This window comes from Galeopterus variegatus, unplaced genomic scaffold (assembly GCF_000696425.1).
Source record: "Galeopterus variegatus unplaced genomic scaffold, G_variegatus-3.0.2 Scaffold613, whole genome shotgun sequence".
NCBI classification, from domain to species: Eukaryota; Metazoa; Chordata; class Mammalia; order Dermoptera; family Cynocephalidae; genus Galeopterus; species Galeopterus variegatus.
In genome coordinates, this window is record NW_007726724.1 from 238,479 (window position 1) to 262,536 (window position 24,058).

The 24,058-nt window shown below is 47.9% G+C and overlaps 1 protein-coding gene across 1 annotated transcript in view; it reads left to right on the top strand.

Moving 5' to 3' along the window:
* Positions 1 to 24,058, top strand: part of LOC103588751 (mitotic spindle assembly checkpoint protein MAD1-like) — a 402,917-nt gene that overhangs the window by 203,544 nt on the left and 175,315 nt on the right. Inside the window, exon 5 of the mRNA XM_008570554.1 lies at positions 19,753 to 19,841. Within this exon, the coding sequence (XP_008568776.1) occupies positions 19,753 to 19,841 (89 nt within the window). The remainder of the gene's footprint in view (positions 1 to 19,752; positions 19,842 to 24,058) is intronic.

Genomic DNA, 24,058 nt, shown 5'->3' on the forward strand with positions numbered 1-24,058 from the left:
ATGTGGGATCCGAACCCTCGGTGGGTGCGCCGCTGCGCTCCCAAGCGGCGCACTGTATCAGTGCGCCACCGGGCCGGCCCTATATTGTTTCTTTATCACTGGTTTTGAGCAATTTGACTATGATGTACCTTGTGTTTTTCTTCACATTTCTTGTGCTTGGGGCTTTTTGAGTTTCTTAGGTCTGTGCGTATTGTCCTCATTCTGGAAAGGCCTCCTTCAGAGGCTCTCCAATTACCATATTTAGGATGCTTGAACTTATTTTACAGCTCACTTATACTCTTCTCATTTAAAAAAATTATTTTATTGCTCTGTTTATTGTTTTGAATAGTTTCTGTTGCTGTGTCTTCAAATTCCCTGGTTTTTGTTTTTTTTCCTTTAATATCTAATCTTCCATTAAGATCATCCATGTATTTTTAAAATTTCAGACATTGTAGTTTTCATCTCTGTAAATTTGGTTTTGGCCCTTTTTTTAAAATCCATGTTTCTTTTGAACTCTTGAAATTATGGGATTCAGTTATATTAGCCATTTTAAAGTCCTCTCCTAACTCTAATACCTGTGTTGGTTCTAAGTTGGTTTTGATTGATTTTTTTCTCTTTACGTCTTTTTCTCCTCCCTTTACATTTTAATTTTATCCCAGACATTGTGAATATTTTTGTACTCTTGTAAATAATCTTGAGCTTTGTTCACATATGCAGTTAAGTTACTTGGAAATGACTGATCCTCAGGTGATGTTTTTGTGATATCCTGGGCTAGCCTGAAGCAGCACTTATCCCAGGGCTGATAACCCCCCCCATTCCTGAGTGCCCTGCCTAATCCCTGTAGATGATGAGGTTTCCCAATCTGGCCATTGGGAACGGGCCCAGTCCTCAGCGCTTTGTGTTCCCTATAGTCCTTCTGCACAGTGCAGTCCTTGGCCCTGGGGAGTTTCCTCATCACATGTACTAACCTGTGTTCTGAGTACTACAGGTGCCCTCATACCTTTCTTTGGGTATGTCCTCAGTGGGGCTCTGCACCCTGCATACTGGTAGCCTCGGCCTACCTGCACACCTGTCACTGGCACCTTGATGCAAGCTTTCTGCGTCCTGAGAACTCACTCAAGGCAGGGAGTTCCACATTGGGGGCTCACTTTGTCACTTTCCCATCTTTCAGGGATCGCTGTTGTTTGTGGCCTGCTGTCCACTATTTTGTATTTGGTCTGTTTCTGTGTATTTAAGGTGGGAGGTTCAATCCCATCCTGGTTCAGAGAGGGCGCAGAGAGGGCCACCTGCCAGGCCATGGGCAGGGGTGGTTGGAAGTCATGATGGAGTGGCCCCCTAATGCCATCATGGGAGGGCTTTTGCTCCTGCCGAATGTCAGGGTGGTGCCAGGGAGGAGATGGCCATCTCTGGGCCACATGAAGAGGCACAGAGGGGGCCAGGACACACTCAGTCTGCACACACCATGGCCCTACATCCTGGAACCTGGTGTGGGGAATGGAGTTTGGGCAGGGAGAATGGCTTTACAGAGGTAGACTTGGTGCCAGGAATGCCCAAAGCATGCACCAGGCCACTAGCAGGCAGCCCTGCCCAGTTGGGGATCCTTTCTCTTCTCCAGGGCTCTTGCCAAGGGACAGAGCCCTTCTAGAAAGGTCTGTTCATAGCCCTGTTTTCCTACCAGGCATGCCGTGCCCTGGGCCACACTGGGGCCACCAGACTATGCTTCCATAAGGTGTCAGGGAGTATATTCTTGCTTTAGAGTCACCCATGCCATACATATTTGCAGGAATAAATGAAGGAAACCAAATTTCATGTACTGAGTATTTGCTTGATGCCTGGTCCTCAGGGAGGCCTCAGATTGGCAAGGGCTGGGTCCAGATTAGTGTCTTGTCCCCTAGGCCTGGCCATGGAGGCTATTTCTTTCCCCTGTCATTGCATCAATGGGATCCTCATCTCCTGTGTGGCTTGAGGGCTTTTCGGTCTGGCTGCTCCATGGGCTGACCATACCATGGGTCCCTGCCAGGTGAGGATCGGGGAGGGCTGGTGTATACGTTGCCTGGTGCAGCCTAGGCAGATTCACCTTGGGAAGGTTTGACAAGTGAGTCTTGGTCTGTGACCTTTGGTTACATAGTACATAGGTTTTCACCTACCTGTTGGGGGAAGCACTTAATCAAAGCTGGCAGAGCTTTACTCTATGATGGTTTCTGGTTTGCTGAGGGAACCTGCACTTCTGTGTAAATATTTCATTATGCTCTGAAGACTGTTGGTAAGAAGAAAAGTAGTTTTCAGACATGGTGCTGCCTCCTAGGCTGGGATCACTGGAGAGACTCCCTTGTCGGGCTCTCTGCCCTTCCTCTCATCCCGCGTCCACACTCTGAACCAGCCGTGCTTCTTGAGTTCTTTCCACACCTGTTTTTGTGGTATTTGCAGCAGTTGGTGGCTGGGGCTGACTGTGGAGGGTCCCAGCAGAGCCCTCTGGGATGGCTCCAGTGCCCTGCCCCTGCATTCTCAATCCATTTGCTCTTAGCTAGAGGGAGGGACTCTCCGAGATTAGAATCTTAGTGACTGATTGTAACACTGGGATCCCCAAATATTTTACATCTTGGAGGTACTTGGTATCTCCCTGCCTTACCCACTCTGTGCTATCTGCATGTCCTCCTGTTATTCCTCTGTAAAACCTCCTCCTTGCCTGCTCGCTGGCTTCTTGCTCTGCCCCTGGTGTGCAAGGGAGACTGCATCCCTCCCTGAGGCTGCATCCCAGGTGGTTGCCTGGCTCCTGAGCAGCACTCCTTTCTAGGCCGTAGGCTTTCCTAAAGGTCGAGCTTCTCTGGTTATTTGTTTGTCCCCAGACATTGTCCTGTGACCCAGCCCTACCAGAGACTAGCGGGCTGGGCCCCAGTGAGAACCTGTTCCCAGGACCCTTTGCTTTTCAGTGGCCCTCTGGAGATCTCTGTGGGGTGGGAGGCACAGGGCTTTGGGCAGGGGTCCTCTGAGTGGCTGGAGGTTTGTAGCCAGGACCCCCAGAAGATGGGAAACTACTGTTTATTGCTCAGCCCAGGGGGACTTTGTAGGTTTTGTTCCTGAGGTTTTTTCCCTCAGAGGAATAGAACGTAGTTGAAGAGGGAATTTGGGTACATGTATTTTGTTTGTTTGCCTTCTTGATGATTTTGCTTTCTCTGTATGGTGTGGCCCACCAGGGCGACTCTCAGCCCTGTCAGCCACAGTACCTCTTTGATAACAAATAATTTGTAATGTCTCCTTTCTCACCTATCTGCACACACAGTTAGAAATATCAATATACATTAATGTCTTAAGTGTAAGAAAAAGGGGAGCAAAAGGAAAATAATTTATTAATATACTACATCTTTCAGTATGTTAATTTGTGGGCATGAGCGCACTGAAACTTATGGTAACTAGATACTTGTATCTCTGTGGAGTCAATGCAGTGTGGCACAGGTGGTTTGTGTTGGAGATGCTGACACCTTGAGCATGCCACCAGTGAAGCAGGTTTCTTAAATAACAAACAAGTTTTGGTTGAGTTCTGAACAAAAGAAAGTATGATCTTCCCTCAGTAAATATGTAGTTGCCTTCCTAAAGAATTCGTTGATACTAAAAGTGTACAAAAAATAATTTGTGTCTTTGTCGAGGGCATGGTTTCTCGGGCTAGGCTCAGATAATTATGAATAGCTTTTGCACTGCGTAAATGTTGGTGAGACATTTGGAAGTTGTGTGGAATGTGAGATAGTCCTTCCTTCTGTGGGCATGTCCTTCATGTTGTGGGATGTTACAGCCCTGTTCAGGAAGGGTGACTAGAGTTCTCCTTATTGTTGACAATCAAAAAATGCCCCCAAGAGTGAGGTCCTGCCACCTTCTTCAGAACCACTGTCCTGGCTATTTTTAGCACCATTCTTCAATAAAAAGCTTCCCTTAGAAGATCATATAATATACTAGGAACTGGGGACTGGGTAGCAGGATGAGCTGCATTCAGGGGTGGGAGTTCAGCTGAGCTGAGCTCATTCTCTGGGCCCAGTGGAGAGTAGTTCAGTGAGTCAGTAATCCTCCAGATTCCGAGGGCCTTGCCAGGCGATCTGTACCAGGGGCCAGAGAGCCAGTGCAGGAGGATGGATGGGTCCCCTGCTTCCAGGACCTTTTTGATGGCCTTTCCTCCCAGGCAGTTGGAGGACAAAGGAGAACTTCTATCTCCCCAGTGAGAGGAAGGGAGGAACTTGCCTTAGGGGTAAAATTTTTCTGCCATTTCTTGGTGGAAGACTGTCTTAAAGTTGGGCAAGGATCAGAGACCTCTGTTCCCCAAAGGCAGGGCAGGGTAGGGATCAGCATGCATGTAGCACCCTGTCCTGGGCTTCTGGTCCACTGCCACTTGCCTTCTCAGGTCAGGGGAAGCATAGTTCTGTTTGGCAACTGGCTCCTCATCTCTGGTGGTCAGAACAGAGGGATTCGGGGTCAGGATGGCTCTGGCTACAAAGAGCAGACTGAGTAAGTGTTGCTGATCTGTTATTTCGGAATTACTTTTAACACTTTGTGCTCTTCAGCATTTTGGCCTTTGTACTGACTGATGGTTTTTCTCATCAACACAGTAAGATTTGGTCTAAGTCAGGGGTGTGCAAACTTTGGCCCACACCAGGTCTAGCTCGTGGCAATTTCTTGTAAGTAAAATGTTATTGGAGCATGGCTTCACCATTTGTTTCCATATTTGCCTGTGGCTGCTTATATGCTGCACCAGCAGAGCCCACGTGCCTGTGGAGTGTGACATATGGGCCCTTTCTAGTAGAAGTTGTGTGGCCTTTGGTGTGGATGATATTTAAAGGCAATGTCAGTCACCCCTCAATTCCTGGGCTTGATCCAAACCTGGGGAGACCTGGCTTCGGGTGTCTGGAACTTGAACCCAGAGCTCCACTGTTCTTTGCTGAGTCTCCCTGAATTGTAGCCCCCAGGCCCTGGTGAGGCACTGCCTGCCTCTCCACAATAGTCCCTTGTGGGGGTGGGACCTACAAAACCCTGACCCTAGGTAAACCAGTGGGGATCCCGAGAGGCTGCTCTCTGCTGAAGCCAGGCCAGCCCTGGCCCGAGCAGAGACTTAGAGGGACACCCTTGCTTCACCCCACTCTCGGAGCAGATGCCCAGGTGACACAGGGCCCTGCTGGCGGCCCCTCCCTGCAGTGCAGTATCAGGGCCCATAGCTAGTAAAGAGACCAAGATCATGAGGATGCCCAAGGTAAGAACTTTACCTTCCAGAAGACACAAGCCAGGGTCCCAAAGCCGAACAGCAGGAACACCCGAATTCATTCCACAACACGGCATCTTTCACATGCCAACCAGAGCCTGGAAGTGGAGTGGACATTGCGGAATTAGTCCGCTTGCTTGTTGTTAATAGCACAAAGAAGGATGTCCCTGATATGTGTTGGGGGATGTGACTCAGCGTGGGGCATGAGGGTGCTTTGCTGTGGAAGGAAGGGCTTGGCTAGTAGACTACTGTTTGTTGGACACTAACCTGGGCTCTTCCTACAAATGAATTTTTTTTAACTGTTTCCTTACTATTTGAGTAAACAGTGCATGTACATGGTACAGAGTGAATAAAGTAGAAAAAAAAAAGAGGTAAAACAGTGAAAATAAGTCGTCTATCTGCCCAGGTTCCCCAGTTCCTGGAAGCAGTCAGTATTACCAGTTTCTTGAGTGTTTTAGCAGTTAGATTCTATTTGCTGGTTTTATTAATATGTCATCTAATTTCTTCCTTAGGCAATTCTGTGATATAGATATTACTACCCCTGTTTGGAAGTAGGGAAAACAGAGGCTCAGAGTTTTATAGAATTTGCTTCAGAATAAGTGGTGGGATTGGGGCGGACTTGATCCAGAGCTCTGTGACTCTGTAACTGGAACTCTTCCCACCGTTTCTGTAGCCATCAGAGTATAGCTGGGCTGGGTTCACCAGGCCACCTCCCTAAGGATGAGCAGGTTCCTTCTTACACTCTCCTCCCCACACCACTGGGGGTGGGCGGGACCTTCCTCCAGGGCCTAGGATGCCCACATCCACCCTGCCATTCAGTGGGACTTGCTCCTAGTCCCTGCAGCTTGTGTGGCTTGAGGCAGGGGATGGAAATAGCAATGGACAAGGAGCTTGCGGAGGTGCCCATATTGGCTTTTCCTCTGCTTTCTCACCTGCAGAACAGACAGACTGCAGGGGCATTCACGTGCCTCTGAATCAGAGCCCTCAGGAACTGCAGGATCTCCTCGTGGGAGGCCTCATGCGCACCCAACTCACATGTGGCATGTGAGCGCAGCCTGCCAGTGGACACGGGCCTCTGCATGGCAGCAGCAGCCAGCCCCTTCTCCCTGGGCACTTGGTTCGTTTGGAGGAGCCGCTGCCAGTAATTATGCCTCTCAGTTTAGGAGAGTGAGCCAGAGAAAGGAATATAAATTTGTATATTAACTTCACAGACTGGAAATGGACAGAGCAAGCCCTCTCTCTAGGAGATTAAATTTGAACGAAACAGAGAGACATTCACAGTAACTCTGAAAATTGCTTTTTAACATTAGCAGGCAGAGATCCCAACCAGCCTGCGTGGCCCTCAGTGGTCCTCATCCATGTCCACCTGACACACATGCATGGGACCCACCATGCTGCAGCTGCAGCAAGCCCTAAGAAGATAGTTTTCTTTGGAATCCTTTTTTGTGGGGAGTTAAATGTGTTTTAGAATGGGGACTTCATGGTTGTAAGGCATTTAGCAGGGTCTCTCAGAAGATGCAATCCAATTAGTTCTTGTGTTCTTTGTTTTCCTTTAAACCAAGTCTAAGTACAGATTTTTCTCAGTGAAGTATGAAAGCGGTAGTTGCAGGCTGCAATATTAATGCATTTCCAATTTTCTCTTCACTTCTTCCTGTGCCGGCTAATAGCAACGCAGATTAGCTAACACCATCTAGAAGTGAGCTGGCAATGGATACTTCTCCTCTGGCACAGAGCCCAGGGCCTGGCTGGCCTGTGGGAAATGAGGGCAGGTCCCATGGGGGCCTGTCTAACCCCTCTTGATGCGTGCAGGAGAGATGGCTGGCGGCCACAATCAGCAGGTGTGTGTGAGTGTGTGGGTGTGTGTGTGAAGGTGTGTGTTGGGGGTGGGGAAGAAGGGTCTGGGTGCTGGTGTGGGGCAGGGGCAGGGCAGGGTCTATCATTTGTTGAGCCCCTGATCTGGCCCTGCCCTGGGCGCTTTAATATAGGTTTTCCCACTCGGTGTTGAAACTTCAAGGACAGGTGGTCTCATCCCCACTTACAGGTGAGGAATGGAGAAGCAGTCTGTATGAGTGATTACAGAGAACACATTTTTACCCCATACCTGCATGCCCAGCCATTGCAGTCACGGCTTTTCATGCATTGGAAGCCCCCCGCATTCCCTCCCCTTGGGAAGCCCCCCTCCTTCCCGCTTATTGTTGCTGAATCTCAGTGAGAAAAGGGACAGAGAGAAGTGGTCCTTGTGTCAGTCCAGAGTTTCCTTGGGGGAACCCTGGGCACGGCTTTGGTGGGCCAGGGATGAAGGTGGTGCGGTTGGTGTTCGCCGAGTTATCCCTGAGAACCTGGCTCAGTTTTCATTATCCCGCAGCCTGTCTCTCAGTCCAACTGAGTTTTTATCCTTTTAAATATTGATATGTTTAAATAGTTTCTTAAACTGGGTGACTAGCAGGTAAACAATTCTGGATCTTTTTTCTTTCAGCATTGCCTTAACTCCCTACATATTTATTCTGGCCTTTTAGAAACCAGTTCAGTGCCTTGCCCTGTCTCCTGCCATTGTGTTGTCGTTTCTGGTCTTTCTTGCTGTTCCAAGTTCTGCAGCTGACTGGGCTGCACACACGAGGGAAACATGATGTGTTATGTCCATGTTCACAGCCACACGCTTATGCACCTCTGCCTATATGTGTGTGTGGAGCACCTACAGTGTGCCAGATTCTGTGCGGGAAATGGGCCTAAAATGTTACTGTACCTAACCTCCAGGGAGCTCCTAGTGCAGTGAGGAAGAAAGTCAAACACATAAATCATTGTATTACATGGTAGAGTACAGCACGTGCATTGACAGAGGGACAGGTGCAGTGCTAGAAGAGACCAGAGGAGGGAGAGGAGGGGAGGGAGCAGGGGGGAGAATATTGTGGAATAGTCAATGGAGAATGTGGCCTTTCAGTTGGATCTAAAAGGGGGACAGGAGTTGGGATACAGATGGAAAATTGACCCACAGACCTGTGTTGTGTGTCTCCTCTTTTGCCAGCCACTGTCCTACGCTGTGGGACTGGAGGTCACCCACAGTCAAGGCAGTCAAGGTGTGAGCCAGCACTGTGTGGAGAAGTGCTGGACAGGGCTGAGAACAGGTGGGTGAGGACAGCCCTCTACAGGTGGACCTATTGGTGCCTCTGGACAGAAGCTGGGTGGAGGCTGGGAGGGGTGTCAGGCACAGGATCAAAGGGAGAAGGAAATTTATGAGTCTAAGGTTACAAATTAAAATAGAAGGGCTTGATTTTTGCTTTAAATATTGTGGCATAAGCCAGTATTTCCTTCTTCTTTTCTGGAAATCATCCAAAAATAAGGAGAGTGAAAACCAAAACAACAAACTTAAATTTTGGCAAAACAGAAATACAGCTAAAACCCAACCCCCAAATGGGAGGCAGATGGGCCACAGCAGAGGAGATAAGTATGGTAAGTGGACGTGTACACAGAGAGAAGCCGAGAAGCAGTGCCGTGGGAAAAGGACTCTGAGAAGGAGCCAACTAAATAAAACCCTCCTCCCTGGAGGAGATCTCCTTGAGAGACAAATCCTGAACCTCCAAGTTTGCAGTGGTGGGGCCAGGTCCGGGCCTCAGCTGGAGCTTGTTCACAGGAGCAGCAGAGGTGGAGCTAGATGAGGAGCCATACATGTAAGTCATGTATGCCCGAAGCAGCGTGTCTGACAGAAGAGGAAAGAATTGTTGCTTTTACAGAGCTCACGGCTTCCCATCTCTCTTGCTGGAGGGAAGTAATGAAGGCTGATTGAACTTGCAACAAAACCATCTGATTGGATTTCAGGTTACAGAAAATAGCCCTGTCTTTTCCCCAGTACAACCCATGTGCACAAAGCTGGATTTAATAAAACTCATCTTCAGAGATGAGTAATAGAGGTAACATCACACAATTTTATAAGACTAAAGAAGAGAAATAGGAAAAACAAATGATAGGAAAAACTCACAGAAAAAAAATTGACATTGACCTAACAAAAACTGTGTCCACACATTTTGCCAAGAAATAAGAATCTCAGAGAAGAGATGGCGAGACCCGAGGAGTAGATGGAACAGGAGTGGGAAGATTGTAGGACAGTAAAGACAGACAGAAAATCAGGAAGGAAGGTGAATTGGAAGGAGCACAAAGAATTGAAATGACTGAAAAAAAAAAAAAAAAAAAAAAAAAAAAAAAAAAAAAAATAAAAAAAAAAAAAATTTTGCCCATTTTTTCCCCAGTGTTCTTTAAGATTTGAGTTTCCTAAACAAAACAACAACAACAACAAAAACTTGATTAGACTTCATAAGCTCTAATTTTCTTCCTAATTTGGTACTTTTCTCTTCTTCTTCAATGGTTCAATGGCTAATTAGAAATATGGCTACTTTAATTTTGCATAGCACAAGAGACAGCAGTGCAGTTCTCATGAAAATTTAATTGGAAGATTAAACTAACATGGAAGTTAGGAAAACAGTAACAATGTAAGTGGTATATGTTCTAGTAATGTAGAATTTATATATTTAATAAAAGATGTTGGGAAGAAGGGAGAAAACATAAGAATGGTTTTCTCATTATTAATAGCTGAAAGTGAAAACGTGCCATTTAAAGATAACTTTAAGTAGCAAAAATATACTTTACGTTGTTTTAGTGTTCTCCAGAGAAGCAGAACCAATAGGATCTGCCTGTTCTCCTATCTTTCTAGAGATATTCATTGATTATGAGGAATTGGCTTCTGTGATTGTGGAGGCTGAGAAATCTCACAGTCTGCCATTGGCAAACTGGAGACTCAGGGAAGCTGGTGGTATAAATCCCAGTCCAAGTCTGAAGGCCTGAGAACCAGTGGAGCCAATGGTGTAAATCCCAGTTCAAGGGCGGGAAAAGATGAGATGTTCCACCTCAAGTAAGGCAGGAAGGGAAGGAATACTTGCCTCCTCCACTTTTTATTCTGTTGAAGCCCTCAAGAGATTGGATGATGGCTGCCTACATTGTGGAGGGCAGTCTACTGAGTCCACTGATTCAAATGCTGATCCTGTCTAGAAACACCCTTATGGACACACCAAGAAACAGTGTTTAATCTGGGTACTCCCTGGCCCAGTCAAGCAGACACATAAAATTAACCATCACAACTGTGTAAAGGTAAACAATAAGAAGGATAATATATTTGACTAGTCAGTCGCTCAGTGTAGGAAATATAATAGGTATGTCTAAAACAGTAAAGTATAGGTATGATATAAAGCCAAGAGTTATAAAAGCAACCAGAACAAAAATACAAACTTTTCTAAATATCAAGAGAATTACACACAAAAAAGTAAACAAGATAAAAAGGTCACAGAATGATATAGTTTTAAAAGCTATAAAACAGAGGGCCAGCCCGGTGGCGCACTCAGTAGAGTGCAGCGCTCGGGAGCGTGGCGGCACTCCCGCCGAGGGTTTGGATCCCATATAGAGACGGTCCGCTCACTGGTTGAGCGCGGTGCAGGCGCGACACCGAGGGTTACGATCCTGTTGCCGGTCGTGGTACGGGCGCGACACCGAGGGTTGCAATCCCATTACCGGTCACGAAAAAAGACATAAAGGGGAAAAAAAAAGCTATAAAACAGAAAAGATAACAACATCATATAACATAAATACAAACATATATCAAAATATAAATGGGCTAAACTCTTCCAACAAAAAGGAAAAAAACCTTTCTGATTAGATTCCAAAGCAAAACCAGAAAAGTTAGAAAATATTGAACACAAAGGCAACCAGGCAATTTTAAACCTAGAAAGGAGGAATTGTCATCATGGTTGCAGTTAAGTTTGTTTTCTGCCACACTTTACTGCTTGAATTCAAAGATGGGTTATTCTCAGTACTAAGGAGTAGACGAGCATTTGTGTGCCAAATAATATATCATCGGTATTCAGAAAAAACAGAAATGAGGAGAGTCTGAAGGGGAAATTATCGAAGACACCAGTAGTAAGAGAATTTACTTTACTTCCTAATACCTGATATATCAAGTGGGCAAAGAATAATTGGAAAAGTAGATCCACTATAGAAACTCTTATTCCTAAAACTAGAGAATACACTCTTTAAAAAGTGCTCACGGAAAATGTTCCCAAAAATTCATCATGTATCAGGTAATAAAGAAATCATTTATAAATTCAAATGAGTGGAACTGATACAACTTCCTCTGATTGTGATGTGATGAAATTTGAAATCAAGAACAAAACCAGAAAACGAAAAAGCTCCTAACACTTGGAAAGTAAAAACAAAACAAAACAAAAAAACAAACAGCAAAACATTCCAAACCCATTCTTGGTTGAAAGAAGAAATGCCATTCAAAAGCACATAAAATCTAGAAAATAATTTAATGAAAACACTTCTTATCAGAGCCTGTGGGAAACATCTAAATTCACAGGTTTAAATATTTATGTCATTGAACAAGAAAGCATGAATATATATGTGTTAAACCTCTAGCTCAAGAATTCAGAGACTGATGGGCCGGCCCGGTGGCGCACTCGGTTGAGTGCGGCGCTTGGGAGCGCGGTGGTGCTCCCGCTGAGGGTTCAGATCCCATATAGAGACCGGTCCGCTCACTGGCTGAGCGCGGTGCGGGCGCGACACCGAGGGTTGCGATCCCGTTACCGGTCACGAAAAAAGACAAAAAGGAGAAGAAAATAAAAAGAATTCAGAGACTGAAAAAACAAATAAACTTTAGTAAAACAAGAGGTAGGAATTTGTAAAGATCAAAGCAGAAGTTAATAGGTAAGTGAAAAATGGTAGAAATAGTAAGTCCAAATGCCTGTAGTTTAAAATAAAGCCTATAAAACATATGAATTATTTACAAATCTAGTAAAAAAAATTAATAGAAAGCATCACCACCCAAAATAAGAAATAAGACTAATCACCTTGGAGTTACTGATGGGGAAGGTTCGTGAGGGAGCTTTCAGGGGTGCAGAGAATTCTGGATCTGGATCAGGAAGGTGGTCACACAGGTGTAGACATATATAAAAAGTCAGCAAACAGTGTGCATACAATTGAACACTTTATAAGTTATACCTCAATAATAAAGAAAATAAAACAAAAATCTAAAAGGAATTATGAGTCCTATATGAATTCTATGAAAGAATTATGAAGTATATTACAACCCCATTTAAATAAATTTAAAAATGTGAATAATTTTCTAGGAAAATATAATCTGTTAATACTGACTCCAGAAGAGATAGAAATTTTAAACACACAGATTTTTACTGAATACAGTTGCCACAAAATCGCCATTTCTGCTCTGCCCCATCAATAAAGAAACAGAAAATGCATCAAGTTGAGCCAGTTTCGCAGGGATCTTCAAAATACAGATACTTTCAACAATGTATAAAGTATTTCAGGGTGGGGAGGATGGAGGAAAGCTCTTTTGGAAGTGAGCTTCTGTTGATACCAATGACCAGAAATACCTTACATACACATGCACAGACTCTAGACAAGTCACATGAATTAATGTCAGTGTTAACGTATTAGGAATGAAATCCAACAGCACATTAAATATACCATATGCAAGTAGGGTTTATTCCAGGAGAGGCCTGTTGGTTTGATTTTAGGATATCAATTTATAGAGTATCCTCTTTATATTTGCTGAAAAGGCATTTGACAATCCAATATTCAGTCTTGATTAAAAACTTAACAAAACATGAATATATTTTAGATTCATTTCCAGTGAAGCCACAAACAATTTAAAAATTTTCAGTATTACAATGTAATTTAATATTATTCTGGAGATACTAGTCATCAAAATGAGACAAGCAAAAAAATCAAAAGTAGAAATATTGGGAAGGAGTGAGGAAAATATCACTCTTTGCAGCTGATATAATTGTATGCCAAGAGAAACAACTGAAAATTACTGCAGTCAATCAGAGAATTTGGTGAAGGAGTGAGAAACAAAATTTTAAAAATTATATATGCAAAAACAGCAACAACAACAACAACAACAACAAGAGAAAATACCCAGAACTAAAGCCTGTAGGCAATGTGCAAAATCTATATAAAGAAAACTTTTATAAGCTCTTGAAGGTTGTAAAGGATCACCTATACATAGAAATGACATACTGTTTGTATTAGATTGTTTCTATTGCTCATAACAGAATACTTGAAACTGGATAATTGATAAAAGATAGAATTTATTCCTTACAGTTTTGGAGTCTGGGAAGTCCACAGTCCAGGGAACACATCTGGTGAGAGCCTTCTTCAATGGTGGTGACTCTCCACAGGGACGCAGGGTGTCCTATGGTGAATGACTTGACCACGAGAACTAACCTGCTCAACTCACTGTCTTTAGAAAGCCGTCAGAACCACGCCCATTATTCCATGAATGGATCTGTCTGTTCACAAGGGTACAGTCCTCACAATCTACACCTCTTAAAGGCCCCACCTTTCAATTACTATAATAGGATTTCTCACTCTCATTACTGTTACAGTGGGGATTAATACATAAACCTTTGGGGGGATATACTTCAACCCATTGCACTGTTCCTGAACAGGAGGATTAATTATGCTACAGATGTTAATTCTCCTAATGTTGGTCTATAAATTTAACACTGTCCCAAGTTTTGAAAAATGGTCTTTCTGTTTTTGCTTTTTTTGATGGTTGAGGGGTAGGATGAGGAAAGGGTGGGGAGAGAAAGGATCCTGAAATTGTTGTGGACAGAAGAGTGGAGCAGAACAGGAAGTCAGAAGTTGACCTGGTTGCAAACAGGAATTTAGTGAATGATGAAGTGGAGTCTTGAATCAGTAGGGGAAGAGCCAGCCTTGTGCTGCAGGCTGCTGGGACAACATCTGAATTGCTGTCCTGAGGGCAGTCTGGCAATATCTGACAAAACTATAAATGGATACTCCCTTTGACTCAATGATATGATGTGTGAGAGGTTATCCTTCAGATGCCTTTGCCCAAGTGAGAACCAGTGTTCCCTGAGATACATCAGTGTTGTTTATAACAGTGTAAGGCTGGAAACAACTGAGGTGCTCATTGGTAGCGGACTGGCTAAATAAGTAGAATATCCATGCCGTGGAGTACTAGGAAGCCACAAAAATGAACTAGGAAGCACTCTTCGTACTGGTACTGATTTGGAAATAATTCCAAAATATATTAAGTGAAAAAAGCAAGGAACAAAACAATGTGTAGAATATGCTTACTATTTTTGTAAAAAAATCAAAATAAAAAAGGGGGAAAGAACATAGCCGTATTGCTGGTATGTGCATAAAGCATTTCTGAAGGGTGTGCATGCACACACCTCAACACCAGTTGACTAAGGGTTGGGGAAGTGGGTGGCTGGGTCCGAAGATGGAGAAACACTGTCTAGCATATGTCCTTTTATGTTCATTATCTTAACTGTGGATCCTAAGGCCACAGAATGTGTTGTATAGAATCTAGGATGAGATGCAACAGGGCCTAGAACTAAGACCCGAACAGTCTGCAGAATCTTCTGTCATGCAGCTTGGCTTATCTCCACAGGCCATTTTCCTCTGCTGCTCGGGGTATTTGGTAGCTGAGAAGGAGCTGTCACTCTGTTCTTGGACATGCATCTCCTCTGCTCGAGAGATCAGCAACCCTTCTTCCTACCAAAACAACAAACAAACGGGGGGGGGGGGGCTCAGACTGGAATCTCAGGCCTGGTTCTGTGTCTGTGTCCTTCCAGGAAACAGCCTTCTTGGTCTGGTGAGGTTCAAGTGGGTGTACTTCTGGCCTGCCTGCCTGTGTCCACGAGTAAGGCAACATTTAGGACAAACACGTTTCTGGGAGCTCACCCCAGCAAAGATGATGGGAGCTGATCTCACTGCAGAAGGCCTGGACCTCCTGCTGCTGGATAGGAGGTCTGGGCAGCATTGACAAGGGAGCGAAAGGAGGTGTTCCATGCCTTGGGGGAAACTCCATCTGAGCTCCTCCAAGTTTGTGAGGTAGAGCTTTTCAGGTCCTGGGAGGGTGGGAACAGTGGAGGGGGTGCCTGTCATGCAAATGTTGCTTCTCCTTGAATATGAACAGGCTTTGTTTCACATTGTGGTGCTACCCTGCCACATGGTCACTTAGTGCCTGTCCTGTAATGAGGGGCATCACCTTGGACACTGTGAGAGCCACCTGTTGTCTGCCAAGGCAAGCAACTAGCTCTGTGGGTGCTGTAGGGTTCCAGTTTGCATTTAAGCTCTGGCTGTGTCTAAGGAAATTGGGTGTGGAGCAGCCACGTACAGCTAGATTCTCAGCCCTCCCCTTACTCTGTGGCCCTCTGCTGGGACAGTCCCAGGAACACAGCCTAGAGAGTGCTGTGCTGGGCTCTGCACAGCCTAACCAGCATGGTTGAAGTTACCCTGCTGTGTACTGGTCCCATTTGTGGGGGCAGGGTTTCCTCCAGGAGCCTCAATGATCAATACTGTGGCTTTGTAGAAACTGATGCTTCGGGTTTAGGGAATTCCTAAGTCAGGTTGCCCAGGAGAGCCTTTCCAGGAGTGGCCTGTAGTGACTGTTTTCCAGAAAGAAGAAGCTGGAGTTGTGAGCACAGCAGGTGCCAGTGTTCATGGAGGCCACAAGGCAGCCCTGTGGCAAATGTGCCCCTCTCTTCTGCCCTCTGCCATGGAGTCATCACTCTTCCATCCCTGCTGACCTGCAGCAGCATTGTTCATGTCTGGGCATACAATTGGGACCCACCTGTCGTCCTCAGTTCATGGGCACACAAGGAGGCTAGCACAGTGGGTCCACAGCCCGCCTTGAGAGCCAACCAGGTTATTCAGACCTAGTGTCTATAGGTGGGGCAGGTGGCCATGAGGAATGTTCCTGAGCCTCTTGTGCCCTGACGGGTTTTATAGAGAACTGGATAGGGGTCACAGGGCATCCCTTTAGGTCAGGACAAAGATGAACCTCAGGCAGTCCTGAGAACCTGTAGCCCAGGCTCAGGCTGGTACAGTGGAGGGAGGCAGGAGGTGACCACGACCTGCACTGGTTACTTCCTCTCTCGACCTCAGCATCCTCCCTGACAGAGTGGCGAGATTCATGGCAGCTCTGTGTCCATCCCCAGCCAGCCCTCCCTTGCAGCTGTCAGCAGACTGTTGTGGTTGTTGGCCTGTGCAGAGGCCTGTTAGACTTCTATCAATTCATAGCCCCTGTTCTTTCTTAGATCTAGAAGCAGTGATTGAGATGATTTTTAATGATTAGTGACTTTTGTTAGAAAAGAACCATTCAAGGGTGTTTGTGCTCAGGACTTCGTTTCGTCTCCTAAATGTCCCTGTGGCAAGTGCTTTCTCTGAAAGTTGAAAGCTGGGTGATTCCGTGTTCTTCGTGGTGTGCTGCCCCCGAGGAGGCTGCACCTTCCCAGAAGCCCCACTTGCAGGGAGGGCTGAACTGCTGTCCCTCTTCTCACCCTCTGGAGAAATCCAGGACCACTCAGAGTGCCCCACCATCTGTGAGACAGCCAGAAAACAACCACCAGAATTTGAAATTCATTAAGTGAGCCTCAAAACCTGTGTCTGTGCAGGAGCTGGGAGATCAACCCTGGGCAAGCATCCCCGAGCCTGGGCCACGGGACCAGTGGAGGTATGGGTCTGCATGCCTACAAGTCCAGCCCGCGTGCCTGCCCCTCACACATTGATTCTGCTCACTAAGTAGGTACTGTGTGCGTGTTCTGGCCGAGGCACTGCGCACACAGTGGTCAGGGAGCTTATGCACTCACTTGGGCTTGTAGCCCAGTGCAGAGACAGACTGTCATCCGATCAGCAGGCACAAAACCACACCTGCAATTGTACGTGGGGCAGTTCCCTTTTGACACAGGGCTGGGTGCCATCAGAGCTCACAGCAGGGAGTCAGTGAAGGACGGGCATTATCCTAGGACCATTAGGAAGAGCAGGAGTTACCCGGGTGGAGAGAAGGAAAGAGTAGTCACGGCAGGACAGCAGCACCCTCAGAGGCCTGAGGTAGGCAGGAGCCTGGCCTTCTCTAGAATCTGAAAGCGGCCACATGGGACAGGGTGGTGAGAGATGAAGTGGGGGAAGGCCAGCCGTGTGGGCCATGGCCAGGTTGGGGACATCACCCATCAGTGATGAGAAGCCTCATGTGGGCCAGAGAGCAGGGAGCCATCTGGCGGCAGTGAGGGACTGGGGGAGAATTGTGACTAACAAGTGACCCCAGAAGGACATCAAGGTCATGTGATTCTCTACAGGTCACCTATTAGATTCTTCCCATTTTGGCAAAAGAAAACCAGGTCTCTTCAGATGACCTGACCTTGTGGAAACCCATGCAATGGCCCCTCTTGCACCATCTTCAACCCTAGCATTTTCTAGCCTGAGGGTCTCACCACTAACAAACTCCTCAGGCCAGCCTCAGAGCCCAGTGATGGCAGAACCACATCCTCAGTGCCCAGCATGTCTGAGTGACTGCGTTGCATGTAGTGGAATAAGTGATGCTGAGCTGAGAGCATCTCCTGGAGCTGCTGGCACCTGTTCATTGCCCGTTGCTGACGTCTCTGACCTGGTCACTTGGCAGGGGCAGCTGGCCTAGGTTCAGGGGCTCCTGGCCCCTCTCAGCTCCCCGGCCACTGTGCAGACCCCTGTGCTGTCTGCATGGATGGGCCCTTGGTCATACCTGGTCAGCATTTCTCAGGCAGCCTTCCCAGGGGTACACAGCTCCCTGAAGTCTCCTGTCAGAGCCTGGCTATCTCCAGCCCTGGGTTGTCTAGGGACTATTCCATGTCTCTGCCCCAGCTGTCTGGACAGGACGGGCTGCAGGCACCTGCAGAGCGAGGTCTTCTGCCTGTGTGTCAGTGCTTTCTGCAGGACTGGCCTGCTGTGGTCAAGGGCTAGCTTCTTTCCTGGAGACTCGACACAGCCTGGTCAAGCTCTGTTCCCATGAATACACCATCACATGCACCCTCTCTCCATGGTGCACACTCCTCCCACGCTCCTGTCAGCCTCCAGCTTTTGAGGATGTTGTTCTCCCAAGCAGGCTTTGCACCCACCTCACTGGCCATGGCCTCTGGATGCCCTGGTGCTTGTTGGCACCTCACCTCGATGGGTGCTCCGTGGTTCATTTGGGCATCCTCTCCTGCCCCTTGTGACGGGTGCTCTGCAGAGTGAGAGGGTGACATGGTTCCATCATGGTTCATGGTGGGATGTACAAAGTGTCCAAAGGGAGGAACCATCTTCATACTTGGAGAATTGAAGAAGGTTTTGTGGCGGAGGTGGCTTGGGTCAGGAAGATTTGGGAGGTTCTGGATAATTCTAGGCTGGAAGCTTCTGGAAGCCATCTCCAAGATGCTCTTCTTGGCCCCACATCTCTGATGGGAGAAGCAACCTCAGGTTCCTCCACTCAGTACTGATGACAGGTCTCTCTGCATCCTGTCTGGCTTCCCTGATTGTCCCAGGACAGGAACTGAAGGAAGATGATTGTTTTGTGCCCTGAAGGGATCACATGAGAACAGGGTGGGAGCAAAGGGGGACAGTGGGCTCTTAATGCTATTCAGATGGTCAAGAGGAGGGAGCCCATGAAGCTCGGCCAGGCCAGCCAAGGAAATGGGACCTGAGCCCTCCCATGGACTGAGAAGTCTGCAGAACCCCCTGCCCTCCCCCCATTCTCCCTCTAGGATTTTTTCTGAATCATCTCACTTACCACAGTTTCAGAAGTGGAACCTGAGGTTCAGAGAAGTGAAGTCACTTCCATGAGGTTGCAAAGCTAGGAAGTAGCAGAGGGCAGATGACAGTGGGGTCCTTCCTTTCCTCCCCTCCCTCAGTAATGAATAGCCTGAAGGACTCAGTTGGCATGGAGGTAGGGGGGACCTGAGGGCTGGACTGAGCAATGGCCAGAGCTGCAGCCTGGGGACTGTGACCCCAAGCCTGCAGCATCTGGCAGGCTCTAGTATGTTCCATCCAGGCTTCAGCTGTGGGAATCACCTTAGAGAGTCTGGGTCTTGGCTAGCGGCTGGCCTGCCTAGACCCAGCTCTGTGCCCTGCTCTTTCTTAGACCTGCAGTCTGTTCTGGCTCCTGGTCTCTCTCCCCATCTGCTGCCCTTGATTCCTTCCACCCTGAGTGTGTTAGGGAGTGTTTAAATCCACGTTCTTTTCTGAGCTATGTAGGCATCTCATGCCATTCTATGGAAGAATTTGAAGTAGCAAAATAAATAAAATATTGTGACTCTTAAATCAAAGTAATGGAAACTTTAGAATATATTCTTTTCAGTTATTTGTGTCCCCTCCTTTCCCCAGAGACTTTGTTATCTCCCCTCAACATTCCCCAAAATGACTGTGTCTCTGTTGCTGTTTTGGAGACAGAAGTGCTATAAAAAGAGAAAGAACATGTGTTTGCACCAAGTTAGAATGCTTTATGGCCTGGCAGCTTCAGGCTTCTAAGATTCCTGGCAAAATGGTCTCTTCTCCCCAGGTTCCCAGGAGAAGGTGGGGATCCCGCCTGGGGGACATATTCATGCCGCCTTTGGGATTCCTGGAGCCAGGCAGGGGCCTGGGGGGTTCTGTGCAGGCCTGTGGAGCATCTGTGTCTGGCTGACCCTTCGCCCTGTGTTTTCTCATAGCTGGAGGTGGAGCTGAAGATGCTGAAATCCCAGTCAAGCTCTGCTGAGCAGAGCTTTCTGTTCTCCAGAGAGGAGGTGAACACACTCAGGTGCGTCCCCCAGCAGCCTCTGTCCCCTTACTCCAGGCCCTCTGGCTCTTCTTTGAGCTTCATTCCCCATCAGCAGCTGGAGTCTGTTCGAGTCTTTTTCCTCTGTTGCCTTCCTGGAAGGTATTCTCTGTTCCAACCATATTTCGTCCACTTAAGTTCCTCTAAATGAGAAACTCGTCTCCACTGGTTTGGCCTTTTTTCAACATCATTGACGACTGGGGCCTCTTCACATTCCCAGTGCTTAGGCTGGAGCAGGTAGTCCCTGGGCCATCTGGTGGGACCTGCTTTTATTGCTCGCAAAAAAGAAGCAACAGGGATTTCTGGAGGCAGCAGAGGGATCTATGAGAGGGGAGCAGGTAAGTATTTCACAAGAGAATTGCTCATAAAAGCAACAGCTAGACCAGAAATGCTGCTAAGTGTCACCCAGGGCATCTGCAGTCCACGTCTCAAGAGGAGCTTACAAGCTCTATGCCAGTGTGCTTTCCCTGGAGCATGCCCATTATCCCTCATCCCTTTCCTGCATGTATGCTGGCCCGTCTCAGCTGCAGGGGCTGTGGGCTGGATGCTTCCCAGAGATGCTTTTGTTTCCCTTTGCCTTGGAGATGTATCAGGATCCTTAAGTAAGGGGTTTCCAGGGAGACATAGATGGAACTTTGAGAAGCTCCCCTCCTGGCCCTCCTTTGGTCCCTCACGTTGGCCTTGCCATTTCAATTTGTGATTGTAAGTGGCTGCTGGGCAGGTTGACAATGTCCTACAGACTCTTGTGGACACAGGGTGAGTGTGGCTGGGCAGCCTGCAGCTCTGAACACCTCGGAGCACTCGCCACCTGTCTGCTCTGAATGTCTGCTACAGGCCAGACACTGGGCATCTAGGGTTTCCTGCCCCAGGAGCTGCTTCTAGTGGGTCAGAGGAGATGGGATGTGGGAACCCAGACAGCTCCAGTGGACACTGGATGGCCCCTCAGTGAGACACATGAAGCTAGAGCAAGAGCAACCCTCCTCCAGGAGTTTACAGCGGTGAAGAGCGTAGGCATTGGTCCCAGCAGACCTGGAGCAAGTCCTGGCCATCTGTTGCCGGGATGGCCTTGCCTGTGTCTCCCTGATTCCATTTTTTAATCGGTAAAGGCTGGATAACCCCTACTCTGCGGGGTTGTTAAGAGTAAAACAAGAAAAGACTTCTGATGCCTTTAGTCCAGCCTGGCCAAGCATATATTTGGCAAATGGCAGTTAGGATCATTTCTATGTTCGAGGTTTTCTCCATTATTTATTTCCTAAGTGTTTCACACATAGTGGACTGTAACCTTATAAGTAGCTCTCTTTGGGGTAGATTCTGAGTTTGCTATGCATTCATTCAGTCATTCATTTGTTCAGATATTGAGTGTGTGCTGTGTGAGGCTTGGGCTGAGCATGGAGGTTGATGGAGGGTGAGCATACACACATCTTCTCTGTCCCCATCAGTTTCACAGCGTAACAAGGGCTTGGGGGGGGGGGTATTATACACACAGACTGAGAGAAGTGCCACAGTGCCATGAGGGAAGGTGTGGGGAGACAGAAAGGTCTCCCCTAGAAAGTACATTTGCATGAAGTCAGGTTGATGTAGGTGGAGGGCCATGAGGGTTAGTGAGTTGGGGAGGAAGGGCTGCTGCCATCAGAGGAGAAAGAACAGCAGGGAAGCTGGAGACCAGGCAAGGGCCATGGTGGGAGTTTTGGTCTTTATCCCGTGAGTGCTGGGAAGTCATTAGAGGCTTTAAAGTAGAAGAGTGACATGATCAGCTGTGTGGCTTAAAAGCATCCCTGGCTGCCAGGGCTGGGGAGAGGGAAGAAGAACTTGGCAAGGGTAGGCCAGCTGTCACACAGCCAAGTGCTGGCCAAGCATTTGCTGTGGGAACACCCTTTCCAAGCTGACATTGGCTGTTCACTGCAGAGATGAGTAAAACATGCCTCCCACACACATACCCCAACTTGCAGGAGCAGCCCGAATCTAGTGATGAAGCACTTACAGTATAGAGGAGTGGGCTCTGGGGCCTCAGAGGGCAGGTAGCATTTGAGTAAGACTTGGGGGAGCAGCATAGAAGTACATTCCAGACTGGTTGGGAGCTTGTGCAAGGCCAAGGATGGGATGGCAGACAAGCTTCAGCATGTGTCTACTGCAAGAGGGGCAGCAGGGCCCAGGAACATATAGTGCCATCCATGGAGAAAAGCATCTAAATGCATGCCAGGTGCCAGGATGGAGGCTGTGGGGTCAGCCTTCATGGAGGAGGTGTGTGGTGCAGCATTATCAAGTGCTGGGGGGGCTGGCGTGGTTGCTACCTAACCCTACAGGGTCCTGAATCCCATATCAGGCAGATGGACCATGGATCCCCCAGTCCCTGGGAGCCCTGTTGTTAGGTGGTAGAGTAGAGGAGGACAGCCTGCCCCCAGACACCTACCTGCACTGGGTTCACTACACCAGGGTCCAGCACCACGCTTCTCAATTCTCCTCTCTTGGGGACAGGCATTCTGTTTTCTGCCAGGCCCTTCAGTACCTAAAGTTGATGGGAGCATGGCCATGCATGTGTCAGATTAATGTGGTTTGGGTCACTGTGAATTTGTTTTTAAAAAAGGCTTTATCATTGGTAGCTTTAACATCAAGATGGAAGCTTCTTGTCCCTACTGTCTCATTTGGAGAACGCAGCTGTGGAAAGATGAGGCTTGGTGGCTAATTAATAGAAATCGGGTCAGCGTCTGTTTAAAACATGTTGCTGGGAGTTGCTGGCATGTCACCCTATGCACTCCGAGCGCTTCTGCCTTCCATCTAATTGCAGGAGAGGGCAGGAGGAGCGGGAGCTGGGTCTGATGGCAGGCACTGGCCGTCCAGGTGGCTGCCCACCCTTCCTGGCTCCAGTGGGCCTTGTGGCTCCATTGGGGATTCCCCCTTCAGCCCGAGCAGGCCATTGTCAGGATTTGGGAGCCAGTGGATCTATTGGGAGGACCTGGGAGAGGGCCTTGGAGTATGCAGTGATGGGGAGCCTCTTTGCTGGCTCCCTCAGCTGTTGGGGGCACAGAGGGCTGAGGCTGGACCAAGCATGCGAGTAAGGCCCCCACCTGGCCACAGTGTGGATCCAGCCGTTCCACTCTATGCCCCCAGCGCATGTCTCTGCAGGCTTGTCTCTTCTACGAAACAGCCGGTGTCTCAACCTCCTTCATGGTCCTCCAGCTTCCTCCTCCACAGCTTCCCTGGCCCTCCTGGTGGGGGGGTGGCCTTCTGCCCTGTCCCGCCCTTACTTGCTGGCCCTCCCCTGCTTGGTCCCACTTGGGCCCCATCCCCAGCCTGTCGCAGGCTCACAGCAGACACAGACTAAGTGTTGGTAGGATTGTGTCACTGTGCCTCGGTTTCCCATTGTGTCACATGGGGGGTTTACTGGGTCTTGAGGAGGCATCCATGTTTGTAGCTCTGTGTTGTCTTGAGTGAAGGGCAGGTGTTGCGGTGTTGTGCTTTGTTAGCCTTGGAACTGCACTGGGACCACAACAGGCAGCTCGAGGTGTGGGTCAGAAAGGGGCACTGGCAAGCTGCAGACTCCCACCCCTGAGGAGAGGTGTCCTGCAGCCAGACCTAGCTGCTCCTGCTCCCCTGGAGGAGGCACCAGTGAGGTTGAGGCCAGAGGTCTCACCGTCACCTTCTTCTCTGGATGAAAACCCATTTCTCCCTTTAATCTTCTCCTCTTCCTGTTGAGCATGAAGTACTTCTCCTGGAGGTCTTTTCTGAGACTCACAGAGAGCATTTGCTGAAGTGTTTAGTTCAGAGGAAGACAGAGTGGACACTGATGGCCCTGTCCTTCATCCCCCACAACTCCTGCCAGGCCAGCCTGCCTCTCACCAGTGACCACAAGCAGCCCAGCCAGCAGAGGAGCCTGGTGGGCGCAGGGGGCAGCACCACCCACCCCGGGTACCTGGGAGGATGGGGGGTGGTCCACACGCACACATTTTTACTTAGACGTATTTTTTACATGTAAAAAGGTAGACAAGTATATATCTGTTACCTATAAATCATATATATCACTTTTTTTTTCAATGCAGAAAAATAGGGGAAAGCATCAGTGAAGATTTAAGTGGCAACAGCCGAAGGGCTCTTTCAACTGGAACAAATCTGAGTTCGTTCTTTTCTGCTGTTAAATAGCAGCTCTAGCAAATACTAAATGTCTGTGGATTTAGCAAGTGGGTAGACTTGCAGTAATTCTG